The sequence below is a fragment of the Notothenia rossii genome, assembly GCF_949606895.1.
Source record: "Notothenia rossii genome assembly, chromosome: 8".
Classification (NCBI taxonomy): domain Eukaryota; kingdom Metazoa; phylum Chordata; class Actinopteri; order Perciformes; family Nototheniidae; genus Notothenia; species Notothenia rossii.
The window spans coordinates 76,521,234-76,537,636 of NC_136906.1; the positions used below are offsets into that span (position 1 = coordinate 76,521,234).

Below are 16,403 nucleotides of genomic sequence, written 5' to 3' on the forward strand. Positions count from 1 at the left end.
AAATGTTGGTTATGTTATTTTAATGTGTGTAGAAAACACTTAATCTTAAAACCCCATCGTCTCCTGTCCTTCCTGTTGAACTGTTTGCGAAACATAAAGCTGTTTCCTCGGCTGTCAGAAGCTTTATACCCGGCCGTTGGTAAGAAACGCCCCCTGTGTTCCAACCAATCACAGGGCCGAAACGGATTGGCTCTTCTCAGCTGTCAGTCACGCATATCCTCCGTTGCTTCCTGTGTGAGATCGTGGATTCGGTTTGTCTGCAGCGAGTCTCCGGTATGGGCAGCTGCCTCACTCCTCAACTTTTTTACCAGGGATTTAACCACAGTTGCGCTCCATTTGTCACGGTTGTATACCACCTATACATGGATTTGTGAACGGAATAACCCGAAAGTGCGCTTATCCGAGCGTTTGAATTCATTTTTTGTTGTTAAAAAAAGGAAGAGGAGAAAATGCCAGTTGCAACTCTTCTGCCTTTTACCGCGACCCCGAATAGGAAGTCTGCCAGCCCGACCTCTTTCAGGTTGACAGAGAAATTCATCTTGTTATTAGTGTTCAGTGCTTTTATTACCCTGTGTTTCGGGGCTATTTTCTTCCTACCGGACTCGTCGAAGCTGCTCAGTGGAGTTTTCTTTCATTCCTCCGCGGTGGAGACCAACACCCGCACCGGTCCGGACAGCAGCGACCCGGGATCGGCTGGAAACGGCGAGAGGGTCCTGGCCAAAATCAAGAACGACCATGAAAAAGCTCTGCTAGAGGCCAAGGATACTCTACAGAAACGACCGGACGAGATTAAGAAGGACATTTTGAATGACAAAAAGAAACTTCAGGAGGCTAAGGGTCACGGTGGTAATGATGTCAATAATTTACCTTTTGTTGTGTATCACCGACCCCCTGGAGCTACTGGACACGAACCTCTGGACCCAGAAACCAAGGAGAGACGCGCTAAGATCAAAGAGGTAAGAATCTGTTGAACGCACGCGCTGTTTGGACGTTACGCCAAACTCCGGCAAAACAACTGACATTTATATATTTCCATAGGATACTACAGTTTGTATTCACTATAAAACATGATTTAACAGTCAACATGAAGGGTTAACACCTCCTCTATAATTCGGCGTAAATATAATACACAAATGAGCCATAAATTGCACGAAATTGTAACTTTTACATCATGTGATTTTAATGTTTCCTTATCTTATGACAGTTGGTTTTAACGCTTAAACATGACTCAACAGTTAACATGAATGTGTCACACCCCCTCTTTAATACGGCGCATATATAATACACAAATGAGCCCTTAATTATACGAAAATTGAACTTTTACATAATGTTCGCGTGTTATCTCGAAAGTCCTCTCCGCCGATATTCCTCGGAGAGCAGTGCTTACGATAGTGCACCAAGTATACAACTTGCTTTTTTATTGCAACACAGTAAACCATAGTGTATCACTTGTGGCCGAATTGCTCAGAAATTTAGTCTTGTTGAGTTAAATACCGTACACTATGTTTCGACATCAACGCACACCTCAAGGTGAATATGACACGTTGATTTTACGTTTTTTTCAACGGGATTTGGCGTGGCAGAGGTTTTTCTTTACATGAAATTTCCCAGCAGTCAGTTTCTGGGGAAAACCAAGGAATGCACGCAGGATCCACTGCCCCCCTCCGGGCTTATATACCTGCCTTTCAGGCTTCCAGTGTCGGGGGAATATATGATAAACCAGATGATCAGTCACCTCAGTGGTAACCCCTTGTTATCATGGCTGTGGAAGATTGAACACACCTTTAGCCTGTCACACACCGTAAACATATGACCTAGATTTGGAGTGTGCGCCACAGTTCATTCCCCTGAGGATTGGACATTTTAAGATGAACCTATTCCGTTTGAAAGCTTGATTTATTAATACGATTATTACCAATTGTCACTCATTTGAAATCATAATTCAGTCTGTTTATTTACTGAGATAACGTCAAAGACCTCCTTGTATTTGACTTTTATTCAATAGCTTTTGTGCCCTCTGATCTTTTTCAATATTGAAAAGCCTGCAGCAGGTTGAATAACACCAACAGGTAGCATGTTTGGCATTATTGTGTTCACTGCCGTGTTTATGTGTGTGTGTGGGTGTGGGGGAAACAAGAGAAAAGCCCAGAGGTCTCAGGTGGTTTCGGGTGGCTGCTGGTGGTGTTCAGTCACGCTCCTGCAGCATTATCTGTGCTGTTCTTATTATCTCGGCTCCTGATGTGCTCAATAGGAATGCACATGTAGAATGAGATATATGAAATATCTTCAGTGATGTATCGAAAAGAAGTTTTACTGATGGGATTTTTGGTGATCAGTTATCGTAGATCTGTTCACTGAGGCGACTTGATTTCCATTTACTCATTCAGGTGGTCAACTGGTAGTCTCATGCAGAGGACCAATGAGTCAGTGAGCAGATTTAAAATACATATGTAATTACCATTCTTTTGAGTGATATTGCAATTGGGTAAGATTCACGATAATGGAGGGAATGATCATTACTGCAACCGAAAAAATATTAATTTTTTTTTTTTTTTTCCTTAAGTCTCTACCATTTGTAGACCGGCTGAACTTTAATATTTAATTCAGAACGGTATTTTTGCACATATTTCGTCTTTAACAAGTATGTGATTTTGGTTTTGCATGTGTCCATTTTGCGATTTTTATAACATTCAGATAATTGTTCAGCCCTATTGTCCTGACTGAGCACATGTGTCGGGTGTGAAGACATTCAGATGGACTGATATATGCCTTTCATTGAAGATCCTTTGAAATTGAGATAACTGAAAGTCATTTCAGCCCAGAGCGGACTTGAAAGAGGTCGGGAAATGACTTCTTGGAACAATCTCTGTAGTGCAAGGCTATTTTCAGTTCTGACAAAATGAAATAGGATAATGATGTATTTGACTGAAAACCCCAGTATCAATAAAGCAATCATATTCGAGTGGCACTTTTTTGAAAAGATTATGAAAAGCAATAATTGGTTCAGGTATTAAAATCGAATTTATCCTGAAAATCCTTTCCGTTATGACCCTTTCAAGACCCCTGACACTGAACTTTATGGCAATATTATGTTAAACCAAAGCATGTGTAATCAATATATCACTGAGGTGTCGTTGTAAACACTGCCCTGAATGCTAAAAAAATATATTTGTGTGTATTTGGTATTAAAAAGCCAATGTTTGAGATGCTGACGGGATACGTTTCTCAGCTTCAGATGACATCTCTTGATACTGAAAGGTCATGCTGTCAACCACAAGAAGCAGGTTAAACCCATCATGTCAACGGGAGGCCATACTGTGTACAAATCACAGTTGTTTTGCCTATAGAGTACATCCTCCAGCCATCTGATCATCATACCACAGAACTAATGTATGTGTCATCTTATCGACGTAGTACAAACACACAATCCCATGTTTGAGGACTTCAGTTGAATACTGTATCAAATACAAAAGTATTAAGTATTCATTTCAAAAGACTCGGGCTACTTCCATGTCTTCTTAGTCTACCTTAAATGCTGGTATTTAAGGTGGAATAGAATTACATTATCTCAGTTTTTCTTAAATTAGAATAGTTTACTTTAGCGACGCATTCCCTTAACTTAAAGCCCCCATTGCAAATGTATCACACCCGACCAAGACCCGTTATCCCATTTTTCCTCCCTCCCAGCTGGGTGTGGATGTTTGGATATTTAACTGTGAACTGGATGGCTTTTAAACAACAACAGTGTGCCGGGAGGAAATCAACACCACATTGAGATTGTTTGTTTGCTAACAGCAGCAATCAATGTTTATTAAGTGCAGTGAGTGGGTTGTGTTGCTATGGGCTATTTTCTTGGGAAATGTCCAAATATTGCGTTCATATAAATCTTAAAAAAAATAACACTGGTGCTGAGGGCATCAGAGTGAATTTGTTGCACTGATGCTGCTTTTAAAAAAAAAAAAATTATGTTCGCCCAAGCAGCAACACTGACATTGAAATTTAAGTCGAAACTTGTTTTTCTACAGTTTCTTTTTTTAAATGTTGCCTTCATCAGCTGATGATCTGCAGTTGGATTCAGCTGTAATGCATATTTAAACAAACAAAAAGCTTATACTTGTGATCACATGCTGATACTAGGGATGCTCCGATCAGGGTTTTTGGGGCCAATCACCGGAATCAGAATCGGCCGATCGCCAATCCGATCATAGGGTGGGTGGGGGCTATGGGGATCTTCCATTTAAAATGTTGTTTTGTGAATTGAGTAGCGGAGTTTCCGTTAGCCGGTAATTACTGGACTACGACCGCCGGTCATAGTCCAGTAATTACCGGCTAACGGCAATATTATTATTATTATTATTATTATTATATTATTATTAATAATTGACCGGTAATATATGCTGATGTTTAAAACTCAGTTAATGGGGCTCTTTTTTATATTGCTTCAGTTTATAATCGTAACGGATCGAACATTTCCAAATAATTTTTCAATAAATGATGCGCCTCCACAAACAACATCATTATTAGATATTCAAATTAAGTACATTATTCAAGTTCACATTAACTTTGGATAATAACACGGGAGGAATAAACGAATCTCCCTCTCTCTCTCTCCTAACAGCCCGTCAGTATCTCATGCTGCTCACTGATCCAGTAATGAGTGACCCGACAGTGAAGAATAAATATATTTATAGCTAGTTTATCTTGTTCCAGAGGTAGATAAACTAGCTAGTGTGTTAGGTCTAACTCTTAGTGTGTGTTTCGCTCACCGGTCCGTCACAGCGGGTGGAGCTGCAGGATTTCTGCTTCACACACGTTGCATACCACTATTTTACTGTCTTTTTCGGACACCTTAAAAAACTGCCAGACTGGTGAAGCCATCTTGGCGAGCTTCTTATGCCGCGCACAGAGAAAAGTGTCATGTATTTACGTCATCTGATTGGCTCTCCTGATTGGCCTTTATAGAGAGCACCGATCGAACTATTAAGAGTGAATATCGGCCGATCGATCGGAGCTTCCCTAGCTGATACCTTTGCAAAACTGCCACCAGAATTTGGAAACCAAACTGGTTCAGCTGTGTTGATTTTTTTGTTGAGGAAACAAGTCACTGAAAGGTTAGTTCAAGTGCTATCCTGTGGCACTTCCTCTTTATATTCTGTGCAGCAGGCTCTTAAAAGTGTAATAGATATGATTACCCTCACTTAACACATTGATCATGGCAGCTAAAAGTATTCCTTTGTAAACAACATCAAGCAAATCACCTCAAGATATTGACTACCATTATATAAGACATATTTGGTGCCAGCTATCCGGAGCTTTGACTCTGTGTTTTCATCCATTCACTCTTTTTGTTAAGATGGTGAGGGTTACAGTTTGTCATGGATAGAAAAAACAAGATTGTCCAGCTGCTACTGGCTCAAAATAAACCAACAGAAATTGAAAACAGAAAAGCAGAAATTGTCCATAACAGTGCGTTTTAAATGACTTTAAATGCAAACCAACCTAATGGAGCAACTAATGAACACATTTGAACGTTTTGGAGAGACTGTAATTCTTTGAAGTGCAAGACGGAGATACAACAGAAGTGTGTTTTTATCTACAGCGTGTATCAAACACAGGGTTTGTCAAACATGCTCAAGTTATGGGTTGGTCAGATGCAATTTGGCGACTTAAAGACTCAAAAACAATGCCTAACGTAATGCTCGATAAACTGATCTCCAGAAAGCTTGTTGACTAGGAAGATTTGAAAAGCAGATATATATTTTAACAAATGGAGGTTATTTAAAATCTTTCACTAAAACCAAGGAAAATAGAAAACCCCATGACTTATTAATGTATGTTTAAGCATTGATGTGCAATGTAAGTTTAATGGATTCCTGTAGAGCTGGGGTATGCAACTCAAATTCAACGAGGTCCAGTTAGCAAAGGTCCGGAACTTCAAAAGTATGAATTAGTTTGATATATATTGAAGTAGCCTGTAGCTTTTTCAACGTCTGCATGTAATCAACAGCTGACTGCTAATCAAATAAAGAAAGTACAATTAAAAAAATATATATATATTTATTGTCAATTAACATTTAACTATACAGATATACAGTACATACTGTGGGTATGTGTAATGTTCCTCTCGGACTGCATTTAAAAATAAAATAGAGAAAATAAATTAAAGAGCTTTTGAAAATATGTGCATCTTAAAAGTGCTTGATTTTAGATAAATAAAATAAAGTGTAGCAGCAGCTTGAGTTTCCCTTTGTCTTTGTTAACCATTTCACATCATGACATAACAGTTTCAGACGATTATAGAAAAATATCAGTCTTTACACATCATAACAATTGAACAGTTTTAAAGTTTCTCTTTCTTTACCTCTTATATTGCAGTCCCTCACTCACTTTTTTTAATTCAGTGCGAGAATTGAGCTTGAGCTTGTCCTGCCAGGAGTTTAGATCTGGGCTGAAATGATGTCAGGGCCATTCTCACACACACATGCAGGTGCTCATTGGTTAGCCTCGGTTAGCCTGCCCCTGAACCATATTTAGTTTTTATTTTGATCCTGGTGGACTGATCATATTGGGCTCTGAGACTGCTTATTTTTTGTGACCTCAGTTCTGACTGTTCGGGAATGTTTGGTCAAACACTTAGTGTTTTGTCTCATAGTGGAGTTTTGGCACTTTTAATGAGCGCCACGGTCTCTGAACATATGAGACATACTGGTTCTGTGCTCCCAGTGGGCCGTATGAACATGAATGAGTCCACTCGGGGTTAAAAGCTCTGTTCTCACTGTCCACTTCCCTCTTCTTAGAGAGCGCCATGTGTAATTATTTGTCTCTCCCTGTCTCCCGCTAACACGCCTGTTCACTCTCCTCTCCGCTTCTCTCTGCCGACTGCCGCTCTCTCATCTCTTCTTCTGTCTTTCTCTCCCTGTATCGCTCTCTCATCTCTTCTTCTGTGTTTCTCTCCCTGTATCGCTCACTCGTCTCTCCCTGTCGGCGGCGGTTAAAATAGAATCGTTCCGTCAAAATTGAAATCCCCTATTAATGTATTGATTATAGGTCCGGGTCCGTATAGGTCGGCGTCTGGGTCCGGATCCGGACCACGGTCCGCCTGTTGCCGACCCCTGCTGTAGAGTTTCGATCAGTTCTCAAATGAATATCTTAAAAAAAAAAAAACACTCATCTAGTAGCAAAGCACATTTGACACAAGATGTTAAGAGTAAACGTTGTCCACTGTGTCAACACATCTCTTCCGTTAACTGTCAAGTTACATTTATTCCTCTGTTTATAATAAGGGAGATGCCATTACAATAATTCAATAAGAAGTGGCTACCTCAAACCTGTTCAGCCTAAGGTAAATATTAACCTAGCAGTGTTATGTCTCTTCTGATTAAACAGCAATGGGGCTTATGAAAACTTTCAGAAAATGTACGTTTTCCCTGGTGACAGTGTTGACTTTGGCCTGGCAGTTGTGGTTGTTATTAAATAAAAAACCTGCAGCTATGTTCTGCTTTTGATTGGAGATAATTGGACTTTCTGGTTCAGTACATTTGAGGTATTCAGTTTCCCTTCCGAGAAGCTGTCAAAACATCCATAAAACAAATATATGATGCCCCCTATTATTATCAACAAGCTACAACATGTTGGACTCTTCATTGCAAGACTAGCTTAACAATGTTTTCGTGCTTTTAGACAAGCTGTAATTGTTGGAGTACATTTAAGTTGAATATGAACTTGTTGCAGGAATTCCATAAACGCTATAATCTAGGCTTTTGGCATATATTAGAACGACACTATAAATATCACTAATGTAGTAGTTATTGTTTATTGCATAATCACATTCGATTATGACTGTAACAATGACTTGGTCGCTCTATGATGCGTTGAACCCAATGTGAGCAAATAATACTGAATCCTGCGACACAGCACCTGAGATTACTTCCAAAAAATTGTTCACATTCTCAATTTTTTACGTTTAACGTTATATTCGTTCGGTACTCTTCGGTACACACCTGTACCGAACCGAAGGGCCCATACAGAAAAATGTCGGTACGAATACGTTACACCCCTACAAGTCATAGATTTGTATGGCAACATCAGAAAAGTGTTCCAGTAGGAATAAAAGCAGCACTAATAGATTTACATTGACACACAATGAATATTGTTCCTGTTCTCGCTTTGATGAGTTCTTGATGAGTACTTGGACTAAAATAGCTTTTGGTTGACTTGAGTATAGTAATCCAAGGACAAGAATGATGACATAAATAGTATCACTGGTCGTGAGTGATGCAAAAAGGCATATTATTATCACCTTATTCAGACATTTTAAGCTGTATTTTCTATAGATGCATCGACAACTCAAGGTTTTTCCCTAGATCTTTATAGAAATGCTTCACTTTCAGCTCATGAAGCCAATAACTCCACTCAATCGTAGCCTTACATGCTTCCCTGACCCCTTGGATGGCCTGTTGGTATTAAGTACAAGAATCGGAACTTATTTGAAGACAAAGTTCTGCGATAGCGTCTTCTTACTCTCTGCCATCTGACCCAGTTATCCAGGGATCTGCCCTGCTGTGATGGGCATGCTGCAGAGGCCACTCTGTAAAAGATAAACGTCTTGTTGTGAGGGACCGCCACAATCCCACAATCAGCTAAATCTGTTTGTCTGTTCCAAATCAAAGACTCTCTGGAGATCCCCTCCTCTCTTTGGTCTCTCTGTGAGAGGCTTTGGAGGCGAGAGCAGTGGGGGGTAATAATAAAAACATGGGCTGATAAACAGGGGAAATCAGGCTAGATCAAGGGGTAGATGCTGGATGCTAGAACTCCTGAGTTGTTTGGTACAGCAAACAACCTTCCTCTCTGGTACCAAGATCTTTCCTAACAGCTTGAAATAGATTTGATTTCAGGTTTGATACCTGGAATATTAGGATACATGGAGCAGTGTTTTCCCATGAAGCAATATTGGGCTGTCATGGAATAAGATGTAGTTTGTTGTATTCTTTTAATAAGTTACATCATAAAACCACATTGGATTATGTTGTTTTTATAAAATACCACACACTTTCACCCATAGTTTAATGGGCGACCTGTAATTCTGCCGTTGCAAATAAGACCCTGCCTATCGTTGGTAAACAGACACTTTTACAGATTGAATTCTAGCAAGTAAGATAAGCGAGCTAGTTAGGTTTTTTCACACATAGATACTGCATAGAGATGTCCCGATCCGATCACGTGATTTTCAAAAGATCGGAATCGGGAGAAAAAAATCGGGATCGGGATGTTTTTGTAAAAAAAAATTATAAAATATTTGTATTTTATTTAATGTTACAGAACAACAATGACCATGTTCACGTCCTAAAGTCATCCTGAGGCCTTAGTTTTGGTTTAAAATTACTTTTGGGCTTGTTTTCATAGACCTGGTTGCTTATATCTCTCAAATCTGGCAACAGAGTGGGCGCAGTGTCTAATAGTAGCAGTAAGCTAACGAGAGGCTACGTTCAGCTGGTGAGTCGGGACAGAGAAAATGTCAGGAGTTTGGAAGGATTATAAATTTGAAAGCGAAGGCAGTGTAACAGCCAGATGCAAGGTTTGCAAGGCGGAGGTTCCGTTTGGTGGAAAGAACAGAGCTACGTTCAACACGACCAATCTAATACACCACCTGAGAAACCAACACGACGAGTACACAGCGGCCACTCAGGTAACGGCACTGAAACAACCAACACTTTCAGAGACTTTTAAAAGCAAAGAGAAACTGCCCCAGAACAGTGAAAAGATCAAAAAAATAACAGCCAAGATAGCTGAATTCATCGCGTTGGATGACCAGCCGTTATCTGTTACCTTTTTTTCTCTTAATGCATTGCATAAAGATCGGATCGGGAAAAATCGGTATCGGCAGATTGTCAAAATCAAATGATCGGAATCGGATCGGGAGCAAAAAAAAGGTGATCGGGACATCCCTAATACTGCATGTAGAAACGGACATTTGCAAGATCAGGAAAATATAGTACATGAATCATTTTCTCTAAGCCATCAAAGAGCAACATCTTTACAACACAGCTGAATATTCTGGACTTCTCAGAATGTTATTTGCAAATGATTAAAACACACGGTTTCTTACACTGTGGACATTCCCCTGGGAACGAGCAAACAGTACAACTGAAACTGAATGTACTGAAATTCAGTTGAATTCTGTGGTTTAGTAGTGTAGGCTACTTAGGGAATTACCGTCCCTCACAATGCCAAATGTAGATTTGGTGAACCTACGTCATATTCACACTTCCTGTTTTAAAGGGTATCATTATAGGTGCTGGATTTTTTGCCTGACTGGTGTTGAAACCAAATCGTTAAAATTCTTGAGAAAAACATCTACGTTCAAGCGACGCAAATCTGCAGTTTCTTTTGAAAAGTGACACTTGCTTCACTGGCAGTAATGGTGGTTATAAACTGGTTGTTAACAGTTAATACACCGGGAACCCCCTTTGAAACTCCCTCGAGGCCCCTGGGGAAACCTGAATTAGCTCTAAGCAACACACCGGTGAAACTCTTGTCTTAGTGGCAGCATTTCTTTATTAAAATTACAGACTGGTTGCTAATTAATACACAAAGTCTCACCTTTTGTGCTCTGAGCAACCGCTGCTGTTCTATTCTGACTAATCATCCTGTGTGTGTGTGTGTGTGTGTGTGTGTGTGTGTGTGTGTGTGTGTGTGTGTGTGTGTGTGTGTGTGTGTGTGTGTGTGTGTGTGTGTGTGTGTGTGTGTGTGTGTGTGTGTGTGTGTGTGTGTGTGTGTGTGTGTGTGTGTGTGTGTGTGTGTGTGTGTGTGTGTGTGTGTGTGTGTGTGTGTGTGTGTGTGTGTGTGTGTGTGTGTGTGTGTGTGTGTGTGTGTGTGTGTGTGTGTGTGTGTGTGTGTGTGTGTGTGTGTGTGTGTGTGTGTGTGTGTGTGTGTGTGTGTGTGTGTGTGTGTGTGTGTGTGTGTGTGTGTGTGTGTGGCGCTGATGAGTATGCAGATGAGATGCAAAGGAACATTTAACCAGCCATCAGGACGGTGTGTTTGCAGTATTTACTCCTTAAAGCTCAGCATCCTAAAGGACAATTGCTTAACAGCACCTCATCAGCACCTCTTCTTCAATGACATGCAAAAACACAACGGAGGAAACTGTAACCAGTGGCTTGTTAGAACACGCACACATGCATGCACACCCACATGATGTTCAGAGAGCTGTGGATTAGTAAAGGTTTCTCCTCGCTGTCTAAAGCTGACTGTCAAGGCAAAGATGAAACATCAATCTTCCCTCTCCCTTTTTACATCTCTTCATGCATGTCATTTCTCTCCCCCCTTCCTCCCTTTTCTCCTTTTCACTCCCTGCATTTTATTTCTCCTTTCCTTCTTCTTGCTTTGCTGTCTTCAGGATACAGTTCAGTTATTTGTGCCCACTCCCAACACAATTGTTCCTGCCACTGTGTGAGTCTATGTGGGTGCGTCTTTGCAAGCGTGCATGCATGCATTTCACCCAAAAAGCCATTTTGCCGCTTCGCCAACCTTCAGGGCCAGAAATAGAAGTCTCTGTTTCTGTCTCTTTCTGTGCCTTTTTCAGTCTAACTTGGCAGCTGTATTTCGCTATCGACCATTTGAACTAATTGCCTCTTGTTCACTGGTTCCACTTATTTTCTAAGAATGGCCACTAGACGTGTGTTGTCAGATGGAGTTATTGCCGTCAGTTGGCCCTCCAGGTGCTTTCTTTCACTGTTTAATCGCTCTAATAGCTTTGTCTAACGCCAGCCCTACTGCTTCCTGCACAGGTGTGTGTGTGTGTGTGTGTGTGTGTGTGTGTGTACATTCATGTATTTGTTAGTGCTAATGCACACCTAGAACTCCTTTCAGTCTTCCAACAATGGAAGCCCTCTTCAACTCCAATGCAACTTTTAGTAAAAGTGTAGAGAAGACATCAATAATGTGCAACCTTTAATACCAATTATCTGAATGAGAGGCCAAGCATAACGAAATGACTGATGAAAACTAGGGCTGTGCAATTAATCGTATTTTAATCGCAATTACGATTTTGGCCTGCCACAATTACAAAAACAACATAATTGAAAAAAACAATTATTTTGCTTTGCTAGGTCGTGCACTATATTTGATCAGTGCAACATATTTGATCTAATTTTATTTTTGAAAACACACATTTTTATTTATCATATTTATATACAGTATGTTTAGTAGCTTGTGGAAGTGCGCTCGAAAAAATGTGTTGATCTTGTTTATTGGTATTTATTATTTTGATATTATTTATTTAAATGTAAATATATCATTTATTTTTGTATTGGTGTTTCAGTTGAATTATACATTCAGGGTAATCAACAGTTCAAAAGAGACTGTTCAAATGATTATTTATTTGTTTTAAAGTTTCAATAAACGGATATTTTCAAAGTCAATGAATAATCGTATTTAATAATCGTGATATCAATTATGATTAAGATTTTTGCCCTAATCGAGCAGCCCTAATGAAAACACTTTTTAAAATGTGTTAACGGGTGGAAATTCGGCATGTAAACAATCCTCTGATGCTCCTAATTGTTAGTATAGCTACAGTATACTCTGTCATTGCTCAATCCACATGTTAGAGACCTGTACAGTGTATGGATGACACTAGAGATATATGTAATATAATAATGTAATGATATGTAGAAATATGTAATATATTGGTTAGGGGGAAATATTTCCAATGAAAAAGCCACAATTTGAATTCAATTGACTAATCAGTGACATTGAAGGGCACTTTAACATCTGGTTAACTGTGTGTATGTAAATGAGCCAAGTTATGAATTGGAAATGAGCATATTGGCTACTGTAATATATTAGAAACCACCGTCTTTCCATAACGACATATCATGCTGTACCGTTAGCCCAAGGCCTGGGAGCGAGTGATGAATATTGTAATGGTTTTATAAAGTCACTGTAAATATATAGTCCTAGTGGTAAGGCTGCAAGGCTGTTATAAATCCCATTATTAGTATGGAAAGTTAGTCAGTGTGGATGGATTGGTCCGGGGGTTTGCCTTGGGGGTCGGGGATGAATGTACTCGTTCCAGGTCTTTCATTTGTTGCCTCCTGGCTCTCTAGGTTGGAATATAGACTCCAGAGTGACTGATAGGGTCATTTTGCATATATACACACTTTAGCTGTCAGTGCACGTCTTCTATTTGTCCTGTAGACCTTTGCAAAGTCCAGTATTAGCCCGCGGCAAAACAGACCCCCCCCCCCCCCCACACACACACACACAGCCCTGGTTCATTACTCTTTATTGTCCATGCATCGTATCCTTCTAGGAGGTATATGTAGCGCTTTACTGGATCCACTCCTCCCAGCTCTGCTCCTGCTCATGCATAGTCATCGAGCATTGATTTGGAAAGTCGTGGCGCAAAATACATTGTTATTAATTTAACCTAGTAATATTTGTGCTATAGGTCAAGGCGAGAGCAAGCCTACAAGAGCGGATGGGAAATTATTCAAGCAAATACAACGGACTAGGCTTATACATTATTCAAACTGATAGACATATGCATACACAATACTTACTGCCAGCTCTTGGTTTTCAGAAAACGAAGCCTAATGAATCCTGATTTAATCAAATAATTTATTTTCAATCATAAAAAAGATGTGTTACTTACATATATATCTTTATAAAGAATGTGTATTAAAGTAAAGGTTCCATCGTTTTCTAACCCGTTGTTGGATATCCATATCTTGGGAAGCTTTGACAGTGCATGACACCTTGAGCGTAATTGTGTGTTTTTAAGTACCGTGTGCATAGACGTGCCATGTAACACATTTTATTCACATTTAAGATTTAAGGTTTTTAAGTAGTCAAATATTGTAATCGCGACCAACATTTTAGCCCCCCGTACATGATCAAAACAAATATAAAATGAATATTTGTTGATTAGCTAAATGTAGCACAGCGGGAAAGTGAAGGACTGCTCTTTAAGTTTGATCTTTGTTACAACGTTTTTGTACAATTTGTAAATTGAATGGAAGTGAAAGCAGTTTCTTTAAATGCAAAATACGATACAAATATTTAATCCTTCTCAAGATTGAATCAAAGAAGCATACAAGTGCTCAAAGTGTGTCAATGAAGTATAAGAACATCATTTGTTGCTCATGCTATGTGGGCTGTGTTGTGCATGTGGAGGCTTTCAGCTCATGTTGTTGTGCCTCTAACTACACAGCGTGAAAGTACCCTGAAAAAGCTAGCTAAATAAAACGTCAACGAGTAATCAATAGCCCTTCAGGCTCCCTCTACGCACGATTGAAGCACCTCAGTTTGATGCAGCACTCTTTCCTCCACTTACAGATTGAAGCGTTAAGAGAGCTTTCTAACCCTAACCCGACCATTTTCAACATACACTGGTCAACTATCAAAGGACAGGTCCAAAGAGAGGCATGTTGTTCTGCTGGCTCAATATCACAACAACATAGATTTTTAAAGTTGGGCAAAGGAAGTCTTGTGGTGTTTCTGTTCCCCTCTCAGACCTCCTGTAGTACAGCCTGACATTTACAGCTACGGGTGAACTTTGGAGTTTTGCTTTTCTTTCCGAATTCTATCAATACGCCACAGGTTGGGTATGGACCATGGATTTCTGTATAGTGTGTGTGTGTGTGTTTGAGTGTGTTTGTTATCCGGTCTTCCTGCTGTGACCAGTCGCCTATTGACTAACTCCAGCTCTACACATGTGTTTATTGGTGCCCAAAGGAGTTCTGAGTTCTCCCTGATTTGGTTCAAAAAAACATACACACTGCAGATATGTCTTCCATTTTGTGGAAGTGGCTTCTCCTGTAAACTCCTTGTGGCTAAACATCAGATATATCCTTTATTTTGGAAAGAGCGTCATTAGATACGAGGTTGAAAATCTACTGAATTTGATCATATTTTAGAGAGAAACCTGCCCTGTTTGATTCCTCCCATGTAGCATGTTGGCTGCTGTTTCTTGTTAATGAACAATCTACTTTCTCTCCATCTGTTTCACATTAAAACACCTCCAGATGCTCAAAGGGCACAATCACTTATCCCTTCACTACAATGTTTTTTACTGTGAAACACCTGCAGGAAGAGTGTGAGATCCGTTTCCAGTAGCCCACAGATAATCCCTTTCCCTCTTTCAACACAGCCATTATTTGACTACATACTTTATTTGGATTCAGGGACATGCAAAACAGAATTGTAGAGCTCAGTGCGGGGCCAGACGAGGCATGTGTGAAGCTTTTTGGATCATTAGCAGTCTTCACTAGGATTGCAGGAATATTAGCATGCCTTTTTGTTAAAGACATTGATGTATGCTCCTTGGCAGAGCCGCCTCATGGGACTGGGGTGAACACGCATGTTAAATCTATGGGCCGGCGTTGCCAGTAATGGCCATGCTTTGTGCATTTGTCGTATCGTTTTGATTAGTGAGGCTGAAAGGTGCAATTTGTCTTGCCTTGCTCAGAGCTAACACACGGCTAGCTCATTAGCATGCAAAAGGTGAATAATTGCATTTACAATCACCTCTGTGTTGTGTAATATAGGAAAGTCATCACAAATGGCATACAATAAGATGAAAAGGGATAAATTGTTTAGTTTAAGAGGTGTTTTGGAGCCGTGTTCATATTTCTGAGCTTGGTTAAGGGTAAAGAGGCGTTAAATGGCATTAAGTAGATTGTTTAAGGGTAAATCAATACTTCTTCTTTAGTCTATTGACCTTTTCTTGATATCTCTGCTTTAGTCATGCTAGAGGAGCGTATGATGGTGTGTAAAAGGCTGAATAGCAATGACGACAGGAATAGAGAACAATGCTTTTCTTATAACCTGATCAGTGTTCAACGAACACCATTTCTCTCTGATAAAGGGTTACTTGCCTCCATGGGTTTATAGAAATCTTCAAATTCTTAAACTGCATTTTGAAACTGATTGGATTAGCTGGAAACAGACCAATGAAAAATGTGTGTTAATGTCTGTAATCCCCCATTTGACAGCCAATCAGTGTTTCCCGCCAGACCAGGTGCAGAGGGCGTCCACCCTGAGAGCGGGGGGGGGGGGTGGTGGTGGTGTTTTGAATTTTGACTTGAGCGTCCCTTATAGATACTGTCTTTTTTACGTTAGTGAGCCGGATCATTTGGCTCGGCTCTCTTAAAGCGCCGGCTGTTTCGGCTCCCAAAATGTTTCCACAGTTTACCACGGAGCCTCAGTTTCGTCGCTGCGAGGCTCTGGTGCTCGCAGCTCACCCTCGTGCTCCACTAAAAACCCCCCCCACTCATCGCGTCCAAATCGCAAAACGTTCCGTGTTGTCCTGTAGCAGGCACCTTCGATGTCGGGGAAACAATCTTCAATACTCCGAAAAGAATCCCACCAGACTCCTTTGCCCCTCCAACAGAGGATGTCCC

At 40.2% G+C, this 16,403-nt stretch overlaps 1 protein-coding gene across 1 annotated transcript in view; it reads left to right on the forward strand.

The window, feature by feature from the left end:
• Nucleotides 1-247: 247 nt before the first annotated feature.
• Nucleotides 248-16,403, forward strand: part of man1a1 (mannosidase, alpha, class 1A, member 1) — a 168,112-nt gene continuing 151,956 nt past the window's right edge. The window contains exon 1 of the mRNA XM_079644772.1: nt 248-956. Coding sequence (XP_079500898.1) covers nt 450-956 — 507 coding nt within the window. The 5' untranslated portion in view covers nt 248-449. The remainder of the gene's footprint in view (nt 957-16,403) is intronic.